Source organism: Pecten maximus, chromosome 19 (assembly GCF_902652985.1).
Source record: "Pecten maximus chromosome 19, xPecMax1.1, whole genome shotgun sequence".
NCBI lineage: Eukaryota > Metazoa > Mollusca > Bivalvia > Pectinida > Pectinidae > Pecten > Pecten maximus.
The window spans coordinates 811,144-832,065 of record NC_047033.1 but is presented as its reverse complement, the minus strand read 5'-3'; the positions used below and the strand labels follow the sequence as shown (position 1 = coordinate 832,065).

The 20,922-nt window shown below is 39.8% G+C and overlaps 2 protein-coding genes across 2 annotated transcripts in view; one reads left to right on the top strand and one right to left on the bottom strand.

The window, feature by feature from the left end:
- The window catches only part of LOC117318024 (MAGUK p55 subfamily member 7-like), a 200,582-nt gene that overhangs the window by 91,321 nt on the left and 88,339 nt on the right, over nt 1-20,922 (top strand). The window contains exon 4 of the mRNA XM_033873000.1: nt 12,178-12,255. Coding sequence (XP_033728891.1) covers nt 12,178-12,255 — 78 coding nt within the window. The remainder of the gene's footprint in view (nt 1-12,177; nt 12,256-20,922) is intronic.
- LOC117317663 lies at nt 13,855-20,822 on the bottom strand. The gene is made up of 2 exons (XM_033872532.1): nt 20,604-20,822; nt 13,855-14,615 (listed from the first exon to the last, which is right to left on the bottom strand). Exon 2 carries the CDS (start codon nt 14,602-14,604, stop codon nt 13,897-13,899), a length of 708 nt encoding a protein of 235 aa, XP_033728423.1. The 5' UTR covers nt 14,605-14,615; nt 20,604-20,822; the 3' UTR covers nt 13,855-13,896.

The window sequence follows — 20,922 nt, the reverse complement described above, 5'->3', positions numbered from 1 at the left end:
CACAATGACTACTCCCTAGGTGGTATCGTCTGTACAGACTAATGGTGGGGAGTGTCACACCACAATGACTACTCCCTAGGTGTCATGGTCTGTACAGACTAATGGTGGGGAGTGTCACACCACAATGGTTACTCCCTAGGTGTTATGGTCTGTACAGACTAATGGTGGGGAGTGTCACACTACAATGACCACTCCCTAGGTGATATGGTCTGTACAGACTAATGGTGGGGAGTGTCACACCACAATGACTACTCCCTAGGTGTTATGGTCTATACAGACTAATGGTTCAGAGTGTCACACCACAATGACTACTCCCTAGGTGGTATGGTCTGTACAGACTAATGGTGGGGAGTGTCACACTACAATGACTACTCCCTAGGTGATATGGTCTGTACAGACTAATGGTGTGGAGTGTCACACCACAATGACTACTCCCTAGGTGGTTATGGTCTGTACAGACTAATGGTGGGGAGTGTCACACTACAATGGTTACTCCCTAGGTGGTATGGTCTGTACAGACTAATGGTGGGGAGTGTCACACCACAATGACTACTCCCTAGGTGATATGGTCTGTACAAACTAATGGTGGGGAGTGTCACACCACAATGACTACTCCCTAGGTGGTATGGTCTGTACAGACTAATGGTGGGGAGTGTCACACCACAATGACTACTCCCTAGGTGATATGGTCTGTACAGACTAATGGTGGGGAGTGTCACACCACAATGACTACTCCCTAGGTGTTATGGTCTGTACAGACATCCGGACTAATGGTGGGGAGTGTCACACCACAATGACTACTCCCTAGGTGGTATGGTCCATACAAATAATGTAGCAGGTCTGGAAACCAAAGTTAATTGTGCTGTTAAGACCTACATTCGAAATGCACGTATATCAATAACCACCAAACGTCCTGAGAGTCGAATGTACATGTATACCTGTAGTACGCTAGTAGCTCGCGATTACTGCGCAATGCTACGCTTATCTCGTCAAATCTCGTGTAAGCTCGATGTCGTGCTGTTACATTTCATTGTTGTTGGCATCGGATCAAATCGGCGTCGTCAGTTCCGGAATTATACATGTAATCGACAGCTAAATTCCTTCGCAATCAGTTTACAAAGGTCGCCGACTGGAAGTAGCTGAGGCTCAAAACCAGGGCATGTCGGAACGCATATAATTGTTTCATTCTTCTCTTTTTCAATTTGAAATCAAAATGTACACATTTCCAGTAAAGTTTCAAAGTATATTTAGTTATTCAGTAGTATAGTAGGTTGACGTATACCCTGTCGTGTAGGCCGTAAGAATTGTACCTGCTGCCAGCTTGCATGATCGTAAGAGGCGACTTAATTTGGGAGATTAACGTTTCTTTTCAAAGCAACGGTTGTTTCTTCTCCCTATTCTCTTGGCACCGCCTCACTTGTGGCCTTTGTTTGAGAGTTCGCCTCTGTGAGGAAGGTTTTGGGTTCTGTCCCCAGGCCGAGACGTAACAGAGTCTATGACAATGGTAGTTGCTACTCCTGCTCAACGTTCAGTATAATGTGACTGGGTGAGGTGTCCTGCTTGATTTGTTCGGCAGTATGCTTCATTGAGGTAGTACTATGAAGCTGATATCAGATTCGGTCTGTTACAAGGAGATAAACACGAACACAATGCAGCCTCCGGGAACACACGCACGTACAAACAAAATTAACAAATTCATTACATACGTCCAATGATGAATACAAATTTACACGAGACGTTTCGGTCGTGTTTTTAGGACTTGATAGTCTTGTAAGATGTTAAATCAAACGAGTTGAAATCCCGAGTGATAGTTATAAAATAGAAGTCCCTTAACAAATCTACTCTAGTTGATAACTTATTAATTTCTGTGTCCAATGGTATATTGTATTCCATATACTGGTTTATCACACCAAGGTTTGTCAGTAGAGTAGTTGGGGCAGATTTATTGTACGTTTGAGCCTCGCTATACCGGCAAATGAGTAAAAGACTAAAGTGAGTCAAGATTTCTTATATTTTATGGAGTAAAGGACTAAAGTGAGTCAAGAAATCTGATATTTTATGGAGTAAAGGACTAAAGTGAGTCGAGATTCCTTATATTTTATGGAGTAAAGGACTAAAGTGAGTCAAGAAACCTGATATTTTATGGAGTGAAGGACTAAAGTGAGTCGAGATTCCTTATATTTTATGGAGTAAAGGACTAAAGTGAGTCAAGAAACCTGATATTTTATGGAGTGAAGGACTAAAGTGAGTCGAGATTCCTTATATTTTATGGAGTAAAGGACTAAAGTGAGTCGAGATTCCTTATATTTTATGGAATGAAGGATTAAAGTGAGTCGAGATTCCTGATATTTTATGGAGTAAAGGACTAAAGTGAGTCGAGATTCCTTATATTTTATGGAATGAAGGACTAAAGTGAGTCGAGATTCCTGATATTTTATGGAGTGAAGGACTAAAGTGAGTCAAGATTCCTTATATTTTATGGAATGAAGGACTAAAGTGAGTCGAGATTCCTGATATTTTATGGAATGAAGGACTAAAGTGAGTCGAGATTCCTTATATTTTATGGAATGAAGGACTAAAGTGAGTCGAGATTCCTGATATTTTATGGAGTAAAGGACTAAAGTGAGTCGAGATTCCTTATATTTTATGGAGTGAAGGACTAAAGTGAGTCGAGATCCCTAATATTTTATGGAGTAAAGGACTAAAGTGAGTCGAGATTCCTTATATTTTATATACCGGCAAATGAGTAAAAGATTAAAGTGAGTCAAAATTTATTATATTTTATGGAATGAAGGACTAAAGTGAGTCGAGATTCCTTATATTTTATGGAATGAAGGACTAAAGTGAGTCGAGATTCCTGATATTTTATGGAATGAAGGACTAAAGTGAGTCGAGATTCCTTATATTTTATGGAATGAAGGACTAAAGTGAGTCGAGATTCCTGATATTTTATGGAGTAAAGGACTAAAGTGAGTCGAGATTCCTTATATTTTATGGAGTGAAGGACTAAAGTGAGTCGAGATCCCTAATATTTTATGGAGTAAAGGACTAAAGTGAGTCGAGATTCCTTATATTTTATATACCGGCAAATGAGTAAAAGATTAAAGTGAGTCAAAATTTATTATATTTTATGGAATGAAGGACTAAAGTGAGTCGAGATTCCTTATATTTTATGGAGTGAAGGACTAAAGTGAGTCGAGATTCCTTATATTTATGGAGTGAAGGGCTAAAGTGAGTCGAGATTCCTTATATTTTATGGAATGAAGGACTAAAGTGAGTCAAGATTCCTGATATTTTATGGACTAAAGGACTAAAGTGAGTCGAGATTCCTTATATTTTATGGAGTGAAGTGCTAAAGTGAGTCGAGATTCTTTATATTTTATGGAGTGAAGGACTAAAGTGAGTGGAGATTCCTTATATTTTATGGAGTGAAGGACTAAAGTGAGTCGAGATACCTTATATTTTATGGAGTGAAGGGCTAAAGTGAGTCGAGATTCCTTATATTTTATGGAGTGAAGGACTAAAGTGAGTCGAGATCCCTAATATTTTATGGAATAAAGGACTAAAGTGAGTCGAGATTCCTTATATTTTATGGAGTAAAGGACTAAAGTGAGTCAAGATTTCTTATATGTTATGGAATGAAGGACTAAAGTGAGTCGAGATTCCTTATATTTTATCTAGTAAAGGACTAAAGTGAGTCGAGATTCCTTATATTTTATGGAGTAAAGGGCTAAAGTGAGTCGAGGTTCCTTATATTTTATGGAGTGAAGGACTAAAGTGAGTCGAGATTCCTTATATTTTATGGAGTGAAGGACTAAAGTGAGTCGTGATTCCTCACATTTTATGGAGTGAAGGACTAAAGTGAGTCGAGATTTCTTATATTTTATGGAGTAAAGGACTAAAGTGAGTCGAGATTTCTTATATTTTATGGAGTGAAGGACTAAAGTCAGTCGTGATTCCTCACATTTTATGGAGTGAAGGACTAAAGTGAGTCGAGATTTCTTATATTTTATGGAGTGAAGGACTAAAGTGAGTCGAGATCCCTTATATTTTATGGAGTAAATGACTAAAGTGAGTCGAGATTCCTTATATTTTATGGAATGAAGGACTAAAGTGAGTCGAGATTCCTTATATTTTATGGAGTGAAGGACTAAAGTGAGTCAAGATTCCTTATATTTTATGCAATGAAGGACTAAAGTGAGTCGAGATTCTTTATATTTTATGGAGTAAAGGGCTAAAGTGAGTCGAGATTCCTTATATTTTATGGAATGAAGGACTAAAGTGAGTCAAGATTCCTTATATTTTATGGAATGAAGGACTAAAGTGAGTCAAGATTCCTTATATTTTATGGAATGAAGGACTAAAGTGAGTCGAGATTCCTTATATTTTATGGAGTGAAGGACTAAAGTGAGTCGAGATTCTTTATATTTTATGGAGTGAAGGACTAAAGTGAGTCGAGATTCTTTATATTTTATGGAGTGAAGGACTAAAGTGAGTCGAGGTTCCTTATATTTTATGGAGTGAAGGGCTAAAGTGAGTCGAGATTCCTGATATTTTATGGAGTGAAGGGCTAAAGTGAGTCGAGATTCCTTATATTTTATGGAATGAAGGACTAAAGTGAGTCGAGGTTCCTTATATTTTATGGAGTGAAGGGCTAAAGTGAGTCGAGATTCCTTATATTTTATGGAATGAAGGACTAAAGTGAGTCGAGATCCCTTATATTTTATGGAGTGAAGGACTAAAGTGAGTCGAGATCCCTTATATTTTATGGAGTGAAGGACTAAAGTGAGTTGAGGTTCCTTATATTTTATGGAGTGAAGGACTAAAGTGAGTCGAGATCCCTTATATTTTATGGAGTGAAGGACTAAAGTGAGTCGAGATCCCTTATATTTTATGGAGTAAATGACTAAAGTGAGTCGAGATCCCTTATATTTTATGGAGTAAATGACTGAAGTGAGTCGAGATTCCTTATATTTTATGGAATGAAGGACTAAAGTGAGTCGAGATTCCTTATATTTTATGGAATGAAGGACTTAAGTGAGTCGAGATCCCTTATGTTTTATGGAATGAAGGAGTACGCTTGGTCATTTTGGCTTGAATGAATCCTTTCTTTGATATGTGAACGCATGAAACTTAAACATAGATCTATTTCTTCGATAGTACGCATGGTCACTGTAGAAATAAGTTGTTTGTTTCACGACCTACCAACGACTAAGCTAATGCGATAGATGTATACTTGATGTGAATGCTCGCAAAACATTTTATATTCGTGTTTGTTTCCTTGTGATAGAGCCGGACCGATGTGGACTTTAAAGTGCTACCTAAAAAAAAAGTACAATGGATTTGACCTATATATGTATGTCCGGTATACTAGTAAATGACCCTTAATTTAATGTATTCTTGGAGGATAAAACTATGTTTGTAAACCTAGGATACCGTTAAAAAGATTAATTTGGTGTAATATTCATACGAATTTCTTTCCTTTTTTTCAAATTGCACTTTCCCTATAAGAACCCCGATTTGGTGCCAACACTGTGTCGCTCAGACAATCCATTATGTTGTACGCCGTTATCCAGCCACCTCTCTCGTAGGGTTCAGACCCCCGGTTCCGATCCCCCCGAGTGACTCATTATATCAGGAATTGGCAGTTACTTCGGGAAACATCATACCACAAGGTTCGATGGCAATATTACAATTCTGTATGAAACCTAAGATCGTAATTCCATTAATATTCGTTACCATGGAAACGTACGACCCGAGTATTGTTTGGATGGTGACAGCTATACAAAGGTTCCTTAGGAATCTGTGATCGTGTCGGGGTTAGGGTACCGACATATTAGCTATCGGCCTCGTCATCAGCAGTGGGAGTATTATTTTTTATTTGTGATATTGGACGCTTCGCTGAGTGAATATCGACGTGGATTTCAGTTTTCTTTTGATACAGCTTACAGAGTGATATATGATACGTACTAACATATAAATGAAGGTTTGTTTGTGACATTTTTTTCAGTGTGTCGTAAGTGATGTTTCAAAGATCGTTGGGATATTAATAGCATTGTCAACTTGTCTACTGTAATGTGTACAGTATAGATGTCAACTCGTCTACTGTAATGTGAACAGTATATATGTCATCTCGTCTACTGTAATGTGAACAGTATATATGTCATCTCGTCTACTGTAGTGTGTACAGTGTATATGTCAACTCGTCTACTGTAACGTGTACAGTGTAGATGTCAACTCGTCTACTGTAATGTGTACAGTGTAGATGTCAACTCGTCTACTGTAATGTGTAGTGCAAATGTCAACTCGTCTACTGTAATGGGTACAGTGTAGATGTCAACTCGTCAACTGTAATGTGTACAGTGTAGATGTCAACTCGTCTACTGTAATGTGTACAGTGTAGATGTCAACTCGTCTACTGTAATGGGTACAGTGTAGATGTCAACTCCTCTACTGTAATGTGTACAGTACATGTATATATGTCAACTCGTATTCTGTAATGTGTACAGTATAGATGTCAACTCGTCTACTGTAATGTGAAGTGTAGATGTCAACTCGTCTACTGTAATGTGTAGTGTAGATGTCAACTCGTCTACTGTAATTTGTACAGTGTATATGTCAATTCGTCTACTGTAATGTGTAGTGTAGATGTCAACTCGTCTACTGTAACGTGTACAGTGTAGATGTCAACTCGTCTACTGTAATGTGTACAGTGTAGATGTCAACTCGTCTATGTAATTTGTACAGTAAAGATGTCAACTCGTCTACTGTAATGTGTACAGTGTAGATGTCAACTCGTCTACTGTAATGTGTACAGTGTAGATGTCAACTCGTCTACTGTAATGTGTACAGTATAGATGTCAACTCGTCTACTGTAATGTGTAGTGTAGATGTCAACTCGTCTACTGTAATGTGTAGTGTAGATGTCAACTCGTCTACTGTAATGTGTAGTGTAGATGTCAACTCGTCTACTGTAATGGGTACAGTATAGATGTCCACTTGTCTACTGTAATGTGTACAGTGTAGATGTCAACTCGTCTACTGTAATGTGTACAGTATAGATGTCAACTCGTCTACTGTAATGTGTACAGTGTAGATGTCAACTCGTCTACTGTAATGTGTACAGTATAGGTGTCAACTCGTCTACTGTAATATGTAGTGTAGATGTCAACTCGTCTACTGTAATGTGTAGTGTAGATGTCAACTCGTCTACTGTAATGTGTACAGTGTAGATGTCAACTCGTCTACTGTAATGTGTACAGTGTAGATGTCATCTCGTCTACTGTAATGTGTACAGTGTAGATGTCAACTCGTCTACTGTAATGTGTAGTATAGATGTCAACTCGTCTACTGTAACGTGAACAGTATAGATGTCAACTTGTCTACTGTAATGTGTACAGTGTAGATGTCAACTCGTCTACTGTAATGTGTACAGTATAGATGTCAACTCGTCTACTGTAATGTGTACAGTGTAGATGTCAACTCGTCTACTGTAATGTGTAGTGCAGATGTCAACTCGTCTACTGTTATGTGTACAGTATAGATGTCAACTGGTCTACTGTAATGTGTACAGTGTAGATGTCAACTCGTCTACTGTAATGTGTACAGTGTAGATGTCAACTCGTCTACTGTAATGTGTACAGTGTAGATGTCAACTCGTCTACTGTAATGTGTACATTGTAGATGTCAACTCGTCTACTGAAATGTGTACAGTGTAGATGTCAACTCGTCTACTGTAATGTGTAGTATAGATGTCAACTCGTCTACTGTAATGTGTAGTATAGATGTCAACTCGTCTACTGTAATATGTACAGTGTAGATGTCAACTCGTCTATTGTAATGTGTACAGTGTAGATGTCAACTCGTCTACTGTAATGTGTACAGTGTAGATGTCAACTCGTCTACTGTTATGTGTACAGTGTAGATATCAACTTGTCTACTGTAATGTGTACAGTGTAGATGTCAACTTGTCTACTGTAATGTGTACAGTGTAGATGTCAACTCGTCTACTGTAATGTGTACAGTGTAGATGTCAACTCGTCTACTGTAATGTGTACAGTGTAGATGTCAACTCGTCTACTGTAATGTGTACAGTGTAGATGTCAACTCGTCTACTGTAATGTGTACAGTGTAGATGTCAACTCGTCTACTGTAATGTGTACAGTATAGATGTCAACTCGTCTACTGTAATGTGTACAGTGTAGATGTCAACTTGCCTACTGTAATGTGTACAGTGTGGATGTCAACTCGTCTACTGTAATGTGTAGTATGTATGTCAACTCGTCTACTGTAATGTGTACAGTATATATGTCAACTCGTCTACTGTAATGTGTACCGAATAGATGTCAACTTGTCTACTGTAATGTGTACAGTGTAGATGTCAACTCGTCTACTGTAATGTGTACAGTGTAGATGTCAACTCGTCTACTGTAATGTGTACAGTATAGATGTCAACTCGTCTACTGTAATGTGTAGTATAGATGTCAACTCGTCTACTGTAATGTGTAGTGCAGATGTCAACTCGTCTACTGTAATGTGTACAGTATAGATGTCAACTCGTCTACTGTAACGGGTACAGTGTAGATGTCAACTCGTCTACTGTAATGTGTACAGTGTAGATGTAAACTCGTCTACTGTAATGTGTAGTGTAGATGTCAACTGGTCTACTGTAATGTGTACAGTATAGATGTCAACTCGTCTACTGTAATGTGTACAGTGTAGATGTCAACTCGTCTACTGTAATGGGTACAGTGTAGATGTCAACTCGTCTACTGTAATGTGTACAGTGTAGATGTCAACTCGTCTACTGTAATGTGTAGTATAGATGTCAACTCGTCTACTGTAATGTGAAGTGTAGATGTCAACTCGTCTACTGTAATGTATACTGTGTAGATGTCAACTCGTCTACTGTAATGGGTACAGTGTAGATGTCAACTTGCCTACTGTAATGTGTACAGTGTAGATGTCAACTCGTCTACTGTAATGTGTACAGTGTAGATGTCAACTCGTCTACTGTAATGTGTACAGTATAGATGTCAACTCGTCTACTGTAATGTAAACAGTATACATGTCAACTCGTCTACTGAAATGTGTACAGTGTAGATGTCAACTCGTCTACTGTAATGTGTACAGTGTAGATGTCAACTCGTCTACTATAATGTGTACAGTATAGATGTCAACTCGTCTACTGTAATGTGTACAGTGTAGATGTCAACTCGTCTACTGTAATGTGTACAGTGTAGATGTCAACTCGTCTACTGTAATGTGTACAGTATAGATGTCAACTCGTCTACTATAATGTGTACAGTGTAGATGTCAACTCGTCTACTATAATGTGTACAGTATATATGTCAACTCGTCTACTGTAATGTGTACAGTGTAGATGTCAACTCGTCTACTGTAATGTGTACAGTATAGGTGTCAACTTGTCTACTGTAATGTGTACAGTATAGATGTCAACTCGTCTACTGTAATGTGTACAGTGTAGATGTCAACTCGTCTACTGTAATGTGTACAGTGTAGATGTCAACTCGTCTACTGTAATGTGTACAGTATATATGTCAACTCGTCTACTGTAATGTGTACAGTGTAGATGTCAACTCGTCTACTGTAATGTGTACAGTGTAGATGTCAACTCGTCTACTGCAATTTGTACAGTGTAGATGTCAACTCGTCTACTGTAATGTGTACAGTGTAGATGTCAACTCGTCTACTGTAATGTGTACAGTGTAGATGTCAACTCGTCTACTGTAATGTGTACAATATAGATGTCAACTCGTCTACTATAATGTGTACATTGTAGATGTCAACTCGTCTACTGTAATGTGTACAGTGTAGATGTCAACTCGTCTACTGTAATGTGTACAGTTTAGATGTTAACTTGTCTACTGTAATGTGTACAGTGTAGATGTCAACTCGTCTACTGTAATGTGTACAGTGTAGATGTCAACTCGTCTACTGTAATGTGTACAGTATAGATGTCAACTTGTCTACTGTAATGTGTACAGTTTAGATGTTAACTTGTCTACTGTAATGTGTACAGTGTAGATGTCAACTCGTCTACTGTAATGTGTACAGTGTAGATGTCAACTCGTCTACTGTAATGTGTACAGTGTAGATGTCAACTCGTCTACTGTAATGTGTACAGTGTAGATGTCAACTCGTCTACTGTAATGTGTACAGTATAGATGTCAACTCGTCTACTGTAATGTGTACAGTGTAGATGTCAACTCGTCTACTGTAATGTACATATATACTGTTATTCAATTAATTACGAAATGTTACCATATTGATGTCAGAGATTTCAATATTTAACATTGTATACAGTTTGATAAATACCTTTAAAACACTGCTATCAAATCAAATGTTATGTTTTATTAATAATTAATCTCTAGATCAAAAACAAATCCTGAGGATTTTTTTTATCTCAAGCTAGATACAATATAAAAACCAACAATTAAAAGATTTGTTGTTAATACTGTAAATGTTTGTTTTGAAATGTCATTGCCGCGGAACTAATACCAAACAAAGTAGTTAAATGCAGCACAATGTTGACATGACGTGATTGAATGGTCGACGTGACGTCATTGCACTGTTGCTAGCACGTGCAATCTGTCATCCTTAAGGGATAGCAGAGAAATATTGAAGAGTTAAAACGGGAGACAAATAGAAATGATCAATTAGTTTTTCTCTGCCACATTATCGTACGTTGTAAATAATGCTTTTTGATAGCAGATTGGTGATGTGGAATGTGAAACTCTGATTATGCTTCCAGACAAAATATGAAGATGTTTTTCTTCAGAATTTTCAGTACATTGACGAAAATCAGATATAAAATCCCAATAATGCAATAATATAAAAGGAAAGTATTCTAGCCTTCAGGAGAAAGGAGAAAGCTCTCTTTGATTTATATAGGTTTTAAAGGCCAAAGTGTGTACGTTTACGCCTACAGTAAAATCAACTTAAATTGGTCGATTCTAGTCTCCGTGTTTGCTTTGTTTGTATTCTATAATTAACGTTTAAAATAAATTTCACTTTTCTTTGACAGCTATGAATAGTTATGGACGTTTTTTTTAAATATCAGTCATTATTTATATAATTGAATTACTCATTATAAAAGCGTGTTGTGACCTTTTGTATTGTTTCCGTGACGTGGTTGTACTGTTACCGTGACGTCATTGTATGGTTACCGTGACGTCATTGTACTGTTATCATGACGTCCTTGTATTGTTCCGTCCGATAGAATCGGAAGATTGTAAAAAATCAAAAGTTCAAGTTAATCACATGGCAAACAGGGCCGATGATATTTGTTATTATTTGTCATTATGTAAATAGTACCGTCACCAACATAATAGTGTACAGGTAGACGAGTCCATTACATACGAGGGGTTTAACTGTTTTAACAATCAGACGAAAGTGATTCTGATGATTCGGGTGAAATGTTTACCTTAACCAGGATTCTATGTCTTGATAGATAAGAGTGGTTTATAGAATTTAAATTATTAACGTTCGAGCTTGATAAGGTTCTTTTTGCTATTATTTGGTCCTTAAGATTTCTAAATATCGATCGACAAAAATCAAATTAAATCCGAGAGTCCGGACGTGATGTTTGTCGTTATCTCGACATTTTCCCACGACATGTTGTCTTACCGTTCACGTGACAAACACGTATCGGTTTAATATTGCTAATTTGATCACAATCATCTCCTCTTCTCTGTTGTGAGAGGAATATATGTTCATTCGATATGTTGGCTATGACAGACAGTCGACAATAATGACCATTATTACCGTCATCCCTGACTCCTCGCCATGGAATCTATTTTCTCAGTCATTCTCACAATGTAATTAAACCACAGAGTCCTAAAACAGCACTTTATAAACACATATAAACGTCACATTGCTCAATACCTTACCAGAAAGATCGTTAGTTACATCTGCGGAGGTATAGATAATTTATTCTTGTATATTATTTATCAGTATCGAGTTGAAGATTTAGGTATAACAAGGCTTGTGTTAAGGTGTGTCCACTTACATAACAATGCCACCATCTTGTGATATATAACAATGATGTTTACAAAACACAAGTTACGTGTATGTTTGATAGTCGATAGTCAACCTTAAACCATTTATTAACTTATATATTAAATATATTAAACTATTATTTAACTTATGTTACAGATGTATAAACGACTCTGCATTATGAGTCATCGGCGCATGCGCCCTGTGACTCGCTCATCGGTGGCATTAGCAGCAAACGTGAGTATTGCCTTGTTACTTATGACTGTATTATATCCTCACCTTTCTATAGTGTTGGTAGACAGCTCAGCTGATAGATCATTTAATCCTAAACATTGTGACTTCATGTCAATGTATCTTGTAAAAGAAATGAGACTGGTCCTACAGGATATGCACCCGGTCCTTCAGTTTAGCACCGGTCCTACCGTATATAGCACCGGTCTTATAGGATATAGCACCGGTCCTACCGTATATAGCACCGGTCTTATAGGATATAGCACCGGTCTTATAGGATATAGCACCGGTCCTACAGGATATGCCACCGGTCCTTCAAGATATGCACACACATGTATTAAATATATTATGTTTACTTATTCAATAGCAACCTAAACATTGATATAAATCCACTTACATGTATATAAGCGTCTTTTGATTTTCCTGAAGTCCCCTATTGATAGCCACATTTTATTCCTATAATCACTAACGTGTCCATTAAAGACTGTGACGTTTACAGGGTCCGTATCAGTCACTACTGATGATCCATATTGTCTAACATATAATTAGTTTTACTCGAGTCCTCAGTGCAAAAATATACAGAAATATACAGCTGACCTGGCTGTGTTTATGTAATATACATCAAGTACCAACTAGCTATACAGTTGAAATATAACACAATGATTGCTCAGTTCCTCTGAGTAATCCTACAGTATAAATACAAATATACCTAAACAGAGAGCTATTTATATTAACAGAACAGAATAATATCCTACATGAAATAATGAGTGCTCCCTGACCAAAATGAATCTTCCCTATCTGGGGTTTATTAAGGGCAATATCACATTATACAACTATGATTACTATATATATGAGGGTAAGAGAGTTTCAACACTCATTGACCGAGTGAGCACTCACTTTGACTGAGTGCTCACTTTTACCGAGCGCTCACTTCACTGAGTACTCACTGCTACCGAGCACTCACTTCTACCGAGCACTCAATGAGTACTCACTTCTTACTGAGCACTCCCTAGCATATATTTAACGTTAGGCATGTACGTACAGTACAATACTCGGGGCTCTCAGACACTTTCTTATAAACCACGAGCAGACCCAAGGCTATTGATATTAATACACTTACGACGTATGTGATGTACCGATCACATAGACTAACTAGAGTCCCCACGGAGAAGGGAAGCCTTACTCAGGCACATCTACCTCCGTACTCTACCGTAAGTTATTACATACACAATAAGTGCTTTGATATAGGGAAGCCTTGTTCAGGCACGTCTATATCTTAACTAATACCTTTTTGTCCGGCCTTATCTCGTTCGTGTCAGACGAAGAAGTGAACAATATCTAGTTTCGACCGCCGCCTTTTATACTCTCGCGAAAGGGAAACTAGCGCCACCTATTATAAAATCAGGATCTTAGAACGCTTCTAAACCTCCTAGGTGTATATTACTTACAAACGTCTACCTGACGTCGAGACTAATAAACAAAGTAGAAGACGGACAGTCCGGAACGACAGGTCACATAACACATAACAATGGTTCACCACACTACCCACGCCTCCGAGCAACACGTGTCCCCACGTTCTAACACAAGTAAAGCTAAAACAATAACTAACACTCAAGGGTTTAATCAGGAAGTTACATGAAAATCGATTTAGGAAAAGCGATTGAGGTTCTCCTGCTCAAAGAACTCGAAAAACTCGACTATCTGGATGTCCCGTCCTCCCTCTGAATACCGGGTAGTCTTCGTTACAGTCCTTCGGCTAGCAGGCGGCTCTTGCTCTGTCTGAGTGGCAACATTAACGTAGGTGCATGTTTTCTTTGCACTAGGGGCAGTGCTTAACACGGGCATTGGAACCATGTTGATAGGATCCTTCGGATGGGGCTTGACTGAAGTTGCAGTTTCTGACTTCCTCTTTGGGGCTCGAACTGGTTCTGGTCGCGTTGGTCTTCTGATAGTACGCCCGACCAGAAGACTGTCTCCCTCATCTTCAGAAGACAAGCCATTACCCTCAGAAGATTCAGATATCTCCCCCAGGAGGTCACCAGGATCTTGCGCCTTCCAGCTCTCTACATCAGTTTGTACAGCGGGAGCTTGGGATGACGTTGAAGGCCGGTCTTCCTCCAAACTCTGTTCCACAGCCTTGGGAGCACTCCTGTCGTTGTCAGTATGACGTTTACGGTGCCGATTCATATTAGCAGCACGGAAAGTTTTGTAGCTGCAATCAGGGCACGTGAGAGTCTTCCTTTCCATTGTCTCTAGGCCACACTCCAGGATATGCTTCCTCATGTCATCCATGTTGTTGGCACGGAAGGAACACATAGGGCACTGTTTGACGGGAGTTGTCTTAGTCTTAACCATTATGGGGATGTCTGCAATGACAAAGAGAGGTAGTTTACTAAACAGTAGTGACCATTCTAGTAGCATGAAGTATAATCAGAATGCCATTGAGGTTTACGTCGCGTACGTCTTGGGTTTGCTCCATTAGGTTCACACCCATTCTCACTACTGAATTTCTCATCTAATTCCTCAAGCACCAAGTCTTTCTCAGTTTTCTCTACACTCTCATTCTGACTTTGCTCAAAACACGTTTCATCCACCTGAACTTGCACATCTTTTTGTCCGAATGCTTCCGCTCTACTTTCACCACGCAATATTTGGGGGTGTCTCGGTCTCATGCGGTCAGCATGGATCACTTGAGTCTTTCCCTTATAACCACACGGAACCCTATAGGTCACCTCTGTCAATCTAGTGAGTATCTTAAAAGGTCCCCGCCATCGACTTGCTAACTTGTGGGTGGTCCCAGCCGGAATATTTGGGAAGAAGACATAGACAGAATCACCTGGCTCAAACTTGGTCCAAGACAACTTCTGGTCATGATAACGCTTTTGTCGGAGCATCGCACCTTTTGAGTGTTTCCTAACTAGTTCGTGTGCATTTTCCATCTTCTCCTTTAACTGCCAAGCCCATTGGTTTTGAGGAATGGTCTTGATATTCCTTGGCATTTCATACTGAATGTCCAGGGGAGTACTCGTTTCCCTTCCTAGCATCATAGCATTAGGCGAATTCCCAGTGGTCTCGTGTTCTGTAGAGCGGTACGCCATCATTACATACGGCAAGTGTTCGTCCCAATCAGTCTGATGGTTATTTACAAAGGCACTCAGCATGGTCACAAGCGTCTTGTTGAACCGTTCTACCATTCCATCTGATTTGGGATGATAGGGAGTGGTATGTGTTTTGTTGATTTGTAGTAATAAGCACATCTCCCGAAAGAGAGAGCTTTCAAATTGGGATCCCTGATCGGAATGGAGGCTGTAAGGTACACCAAACCTAGCTATCACCTCCTCTACGAGAATCTTGGCCACAGTCTGTGCTTCCATGTTCGGCATGGCAAAACTCTCTGTCCACTTGGTATAGTAGTCCGAAACTACCAATATGTGTCGGTTACCCTGCTGTGTACTTGGGAGTTCACAGAGAATATCTATGGCTATCCTCTCCATGGGAAAACCCGACTCAACCATCTGCATAGGGGCTCGCTTGGTTTTACTTGAACTCTTTCGTTTGCTACACTGAGGACATCCGATCACATATTGTTTCACATCGTTTTGAATTCCTGGCCAATAGAAACTTTGTCGAATTTTGGCCAAAGTCTTCTTTATACCCAAGTGTCCAGAACTCCGATTGTCATGACTGTGGGTCAACACTGTTCGTCTTTCTGCTGCAGGAACAATTGCTTGTAGACTTGTTGCTGAATTGGGGTTTTTCCGATACAACATGTCACCATGTATCACCAGGGATTCAAATTGGGCCCATAATGTTTTCACGATTATGCTCCGGTCACCAATTTCCTTGTATGGAGGTTTCTCTCCTTCCCTCACCCATTTAAACACTACTGCAATATCAGCATCATCTTCCTGCTTTTGTTGAAGTATTGACGACTCAAATTTTGACTCTTGGTCCTCCAAGTCCTCCTTCGTTTTGGGGCTGCATGCCATGACAGTTTTTTCAGTCTCCGTCTCGGTACGTTTCTCCCACATGGGATCGAACCCACATTGTCGGCACGGTATCCGACTTAAGGCATCCGCATTGCGATGCTGACTTCCTGGTCTGTGTTTGATGTCCATGTTATAGGAACTCAAAACCTGCAACCATCTGGCCATTTGACCTTCTGGCGCCTTAAAGTTAAGTAGCCAGCGTAGAGAACTGTGATCCGTTCTCACCGTAAACCTCCTACCATACAGGTAGTGTTTGAAATGTTTCACAAAGTGCACAACCGCTAACAACTCTTTCCTTGTTACACAGTTACTCCTTTCAGATTTCGTCAGCATCCGGCCTGCATATGCGATAGGTCTCTCATTCCCATCAATGTTTTGAGAAAGAACTGCACCAATAGCTTTGTCACTTGCATCAGTGTCCAGAATAAACGGTTGTGTGAAATCTGGATGGGCCAGTATAGGGGCATTGATTAGCTGATGCTTTAGTGTGGTGAATGCCTCCTGGCAGGCATTGGTCCACTCAAAAGTTCTGTCTTTCTCAGTCAGTCGGTGCAGACAGCTAGCAATCTGTGAAAAGTTTCTTACAAACCTCCTGTAATATCCACAGAATCCAAGAAATGATCTCACCTCTTTAATGTTCTTCGGCACAGGCCACTGTTCAACAACTTTCACTTTTTCATTATCAGTAGCAATTCCTTCCTCTGATATCACATGTCCGAGATAGATCACCTCTTTTCCAAACAGTTGGCATTTCTTGGTTTTGAGTTTCAATCCTGCAGTAAGGAGTCTTTCAAACACAGTTTGCAGATTTTGTAACATGTCCTCAAAATCCTTTCCAACCACGATCACATCATCTAAATAAATGAGACAAATTTGCCACTGAAGTCCGGCTAACACAGTCTCCATAAGCCGCTCAAATGTGGCTGGAGCAGAAGTCAACCCAAAAGGCATCACCTGGAATTCATATAATCCAGTCCTAGTTGAAAAGGCAGTTTTAGGACGGTCCTCCCTCTCTAGTTCAACTTGCCAGTACCCTGCATTCAGGTCGAGTGTAGAAAACCAAGTACACCCCGACAAGTGGTCCAATGCCTCATCAATGCGTGGCAATGGATAGGCATCATGAATGCTCACAGATTCTTGTATGCCAATAACAAAGATTTGACTTTATTGCTCTGTTCCGGAGTCAGGTGTTCTTTTGACCTCTGTAGTAGTTGGTGTAAATCCTCTCTGAGCTCTCCAGAGGGTGCACAACTAGACGAGGATGTTGTCTCAATGACACTTGTTACAGGACTAGCACGAGCAATATTTGTACCTGGGTAGACCGTTTGCGGATCTTCCTGAAGATTCATGAGTCTCACAGGAACTGTAGTCTCATAACAAACCAATGATCGGGCAACGAGAGCCTTGTCATTTTTCAGGAAGGAGTCAGCTCCTTCAATAAGAAGTGACTCGCTATTCATATGTTCACCTGATGGAGAACGTAATTCCCCAGCAATAACCATCTCACTCTTACCAGGAATGGTTATCTTTTCGGAGGCAACAACTCGAAAGCATCCAAGTGTACCCTCGTACTTAGTGTCCACTGGCACGTCGTCCAACACTAAAGATCCTCGCTTTAAATCAATCAAGCCATTTCTTGATTTCAAGAAGTCAAGACCAAGAATTCCTTCTGTGCTTATTTTGGCTACCACAGCCTCAAAGTACACGTCCCGGCAACCTTCTGGCTTGATCATAAATCCTCCCTGACCAAGGACTTTCAACTCACTGCCATTAGCAGCCATGATATCCTTTTTAACCTCTTTCAATTTGGGTCTTCTCTCCTCTGGAATTTTCTCATATGACTCCTGTGACAAAATGGTCACTGTGGCTCCAGTATCAACCAAAAGTTTCACTTTTGTATGCTGTACCTCAGCATTGATGTATAGTCCAGCCTCTTGAGCAGCCGAGGAAACTCCAATCCCAGCGGATGGTTTACTACTTCGCTTCCTCGTTCTTGTCCTTACCGGATTAGCTACTCCTGTTGTTGCTGTCTTTGACTCTTTCTTAAGCCGAGGGCAGTCTCTGCGAAAATGTCCTATTTCTTGACACTTGTAACAACGTCGATCAGTGCTATTCTTTGCATCCTGTCCTTGCTGGGCAGGTCGGTTCTGCTTTTTCCTTACAGCTTGGAGCTGACTAATATCAGTTTGCATCTTCTCCAACTTTTCCTGGATACTACTCAACATAGATTCCATCGCAGATTTCTCAGATTTTGCTGAATGTGTCGATTCAGTACTCTCAGTACTTGCTGTTCTGAGATATGAGCGACCTTCATTTCCATGTTTTTCTGCTTTCTTGTAAGCTTCCAGCTCCACTGCAAGATGAATCGCATCCGTCAGATTATCAGGTCTGGCTTGTTTTATACGAATTCGCATATCTGAGTCAGCTAAGGATTCTAGAAACTGTTGTTTGGCCAATGTTTCTCTCACCCCAACTTCAACAGTGGGATAAGTCAAGTTGACTAATCTTCGAATAGCTTGACCAAGTTCTGGAAGTGTCTCATTGGCTCGCTGCCTCCTCTCCAGCAATTGTACTCGATAAAGCTCCGTTTGATTGGGTGGGGCAAACCGTTGTTCAAGAGCTGTTATCAGTGAGAAATAATGCTCCTGTTTCCTGGCAGGCAAATCCCCAAGTATACCTTGAGCTTGTCCCCTCAAACTCACAGCTAGGTACAGACCCATCTCCTGCTCTGTCCATCTATTGATTCGAGCGCATGCCTCAAAATGAGACAGGTAATCCCTCCAAGGTGTTGTGCCATCATAAGTAGAAGCTTTAACAGACACAAATTTTGTTTTGTGTTTTCTTACTGGAGATTGATCCTCGTAATCACTATCATCCATATCCAACATTGTCCTTGGATTCATTCTCTTCACCCGAGCAGAGTCATAACTTGATATATGTTCCTTCTCCTTTAATCGAGCTGACCTCCTCTGATTGCTGTCACGACAGGTAATATTGTCCTCCTTATTCCTTTCATTAAAATTAGGCGAATATGTGCTGTCAGAGAACCTTACTTTAGGACTGCTCTCTGTTTTACTTCGGACACAATGATTCCCTTTATATGTCGATGAATCCTTCAGTCCATGTCTACTCGAAGTCTCTCGCAGGCTCTGATTTTCAATATCAAGCCGGCGTAACTGCTCCTGCATTTGTTCAATCTCCTTATCTATCTCATCTGGAGATGAAAGATCTTCGTGATTGTCCATCATACTGCTATAGAGCACAGACAAGTCCCTCTTTTCTGCACGAGTTTTATCAGCTGCATGCATAGACATAAATCCAGAGTCTCTATAATGACTGCTCCCTTTTGACATGGGTTGTTTTGGTGTTGAATGATAACTTTGGTCACTTCGCTCACCAAACCGCTTTTCAGAGTCCATCAAATCAATGCGAGGAGTTCCATCGGCCATTTTCATCAATACAAAAATAACAGTTTAATTCTGATATCAAATTTTATTTAAACCTGAGTATTCGAGCACACCAGAAATATAGACAACAGGATCACCACCGCTGCCACCAAATTATGTGACGTTTACAGGGTCCGTATCAGTCACTACTGATGATCCATATTGTCTAACATATAATTAGTTTTACTCGAGTCCTCAGTGCAAAAATATACAGAAATATACAGCTGACCTGGCTGTGTTTATGTAATATACATCAAGTACCAACTAGCTATACAGTTGAAATATAACACAATGATTGCTCAGTTCCTCTGAGTAATCCTACAGTATAAATACAAATATACCTAAACAGAGAGCTATTTATATTAACAGAACAGAATAATATCCTACATGAAATAATGAGTGCTCCCTGACCAAAATGAATCTTCCCTATCTGGGATTTATTAAGGGCAATATCACATTATACAACTATGATTACTATATATATGAGGGTAAGAGAGTTTCAACACTCATTGACCGAGTGAGCACTCACTTTGACTGAGTGCTCACTTTTACCGAGCGCTCACTTCACTGAGTACTCACTGCTACCGAGCACTCACTTCTACCGAGCACTCAATGAGTACTCACTTCTTACTGAGCACTCCCTAGCATATATTTAACGTTAGGCATGTACGTACAGTACAATACTCGGGGCTCTCAGACACTTTCTTATAAACCACGAGCAGACCCAAGGCTATTGATATTAATACACTTACGACGTATGTGATGTACCGATCACATAGACTAACTAGAGTCCCCACGGAGAAGGGAAGCCTTACTCAGGCACATCTACCTCCGTACTCTACCGTAAGTTATTACATACACAATAAGTGCTTTGATATAGGGAAGCCTTGTTCAGGCACGTCTATATCTTAACTAATACCTTTTTGTCCGGCCTTATCTCGTTCGTGTCAGACGAAGAAGTGAACAATATCTAGTTTCGACCGCCGCCTTTTATACTCTCGCGAAAGGGAAACTAGCGCCACCTATTATAAAATCAGGATCTTTAGAACGCTTCTAAACCTCCTAGGTGTATATTACTTACAAACGTCTACCTGACGTCGAGACTAATAAACAAAGTAGAAGACGGACAGTCCGGAACGACAGGTCACATAACACATAACAATGGTTCACCACAAGACCCAATAATTACGATAAAGTTTTGATCTCAATGTTTCAAGTTAATATTTATTTCATTTTGT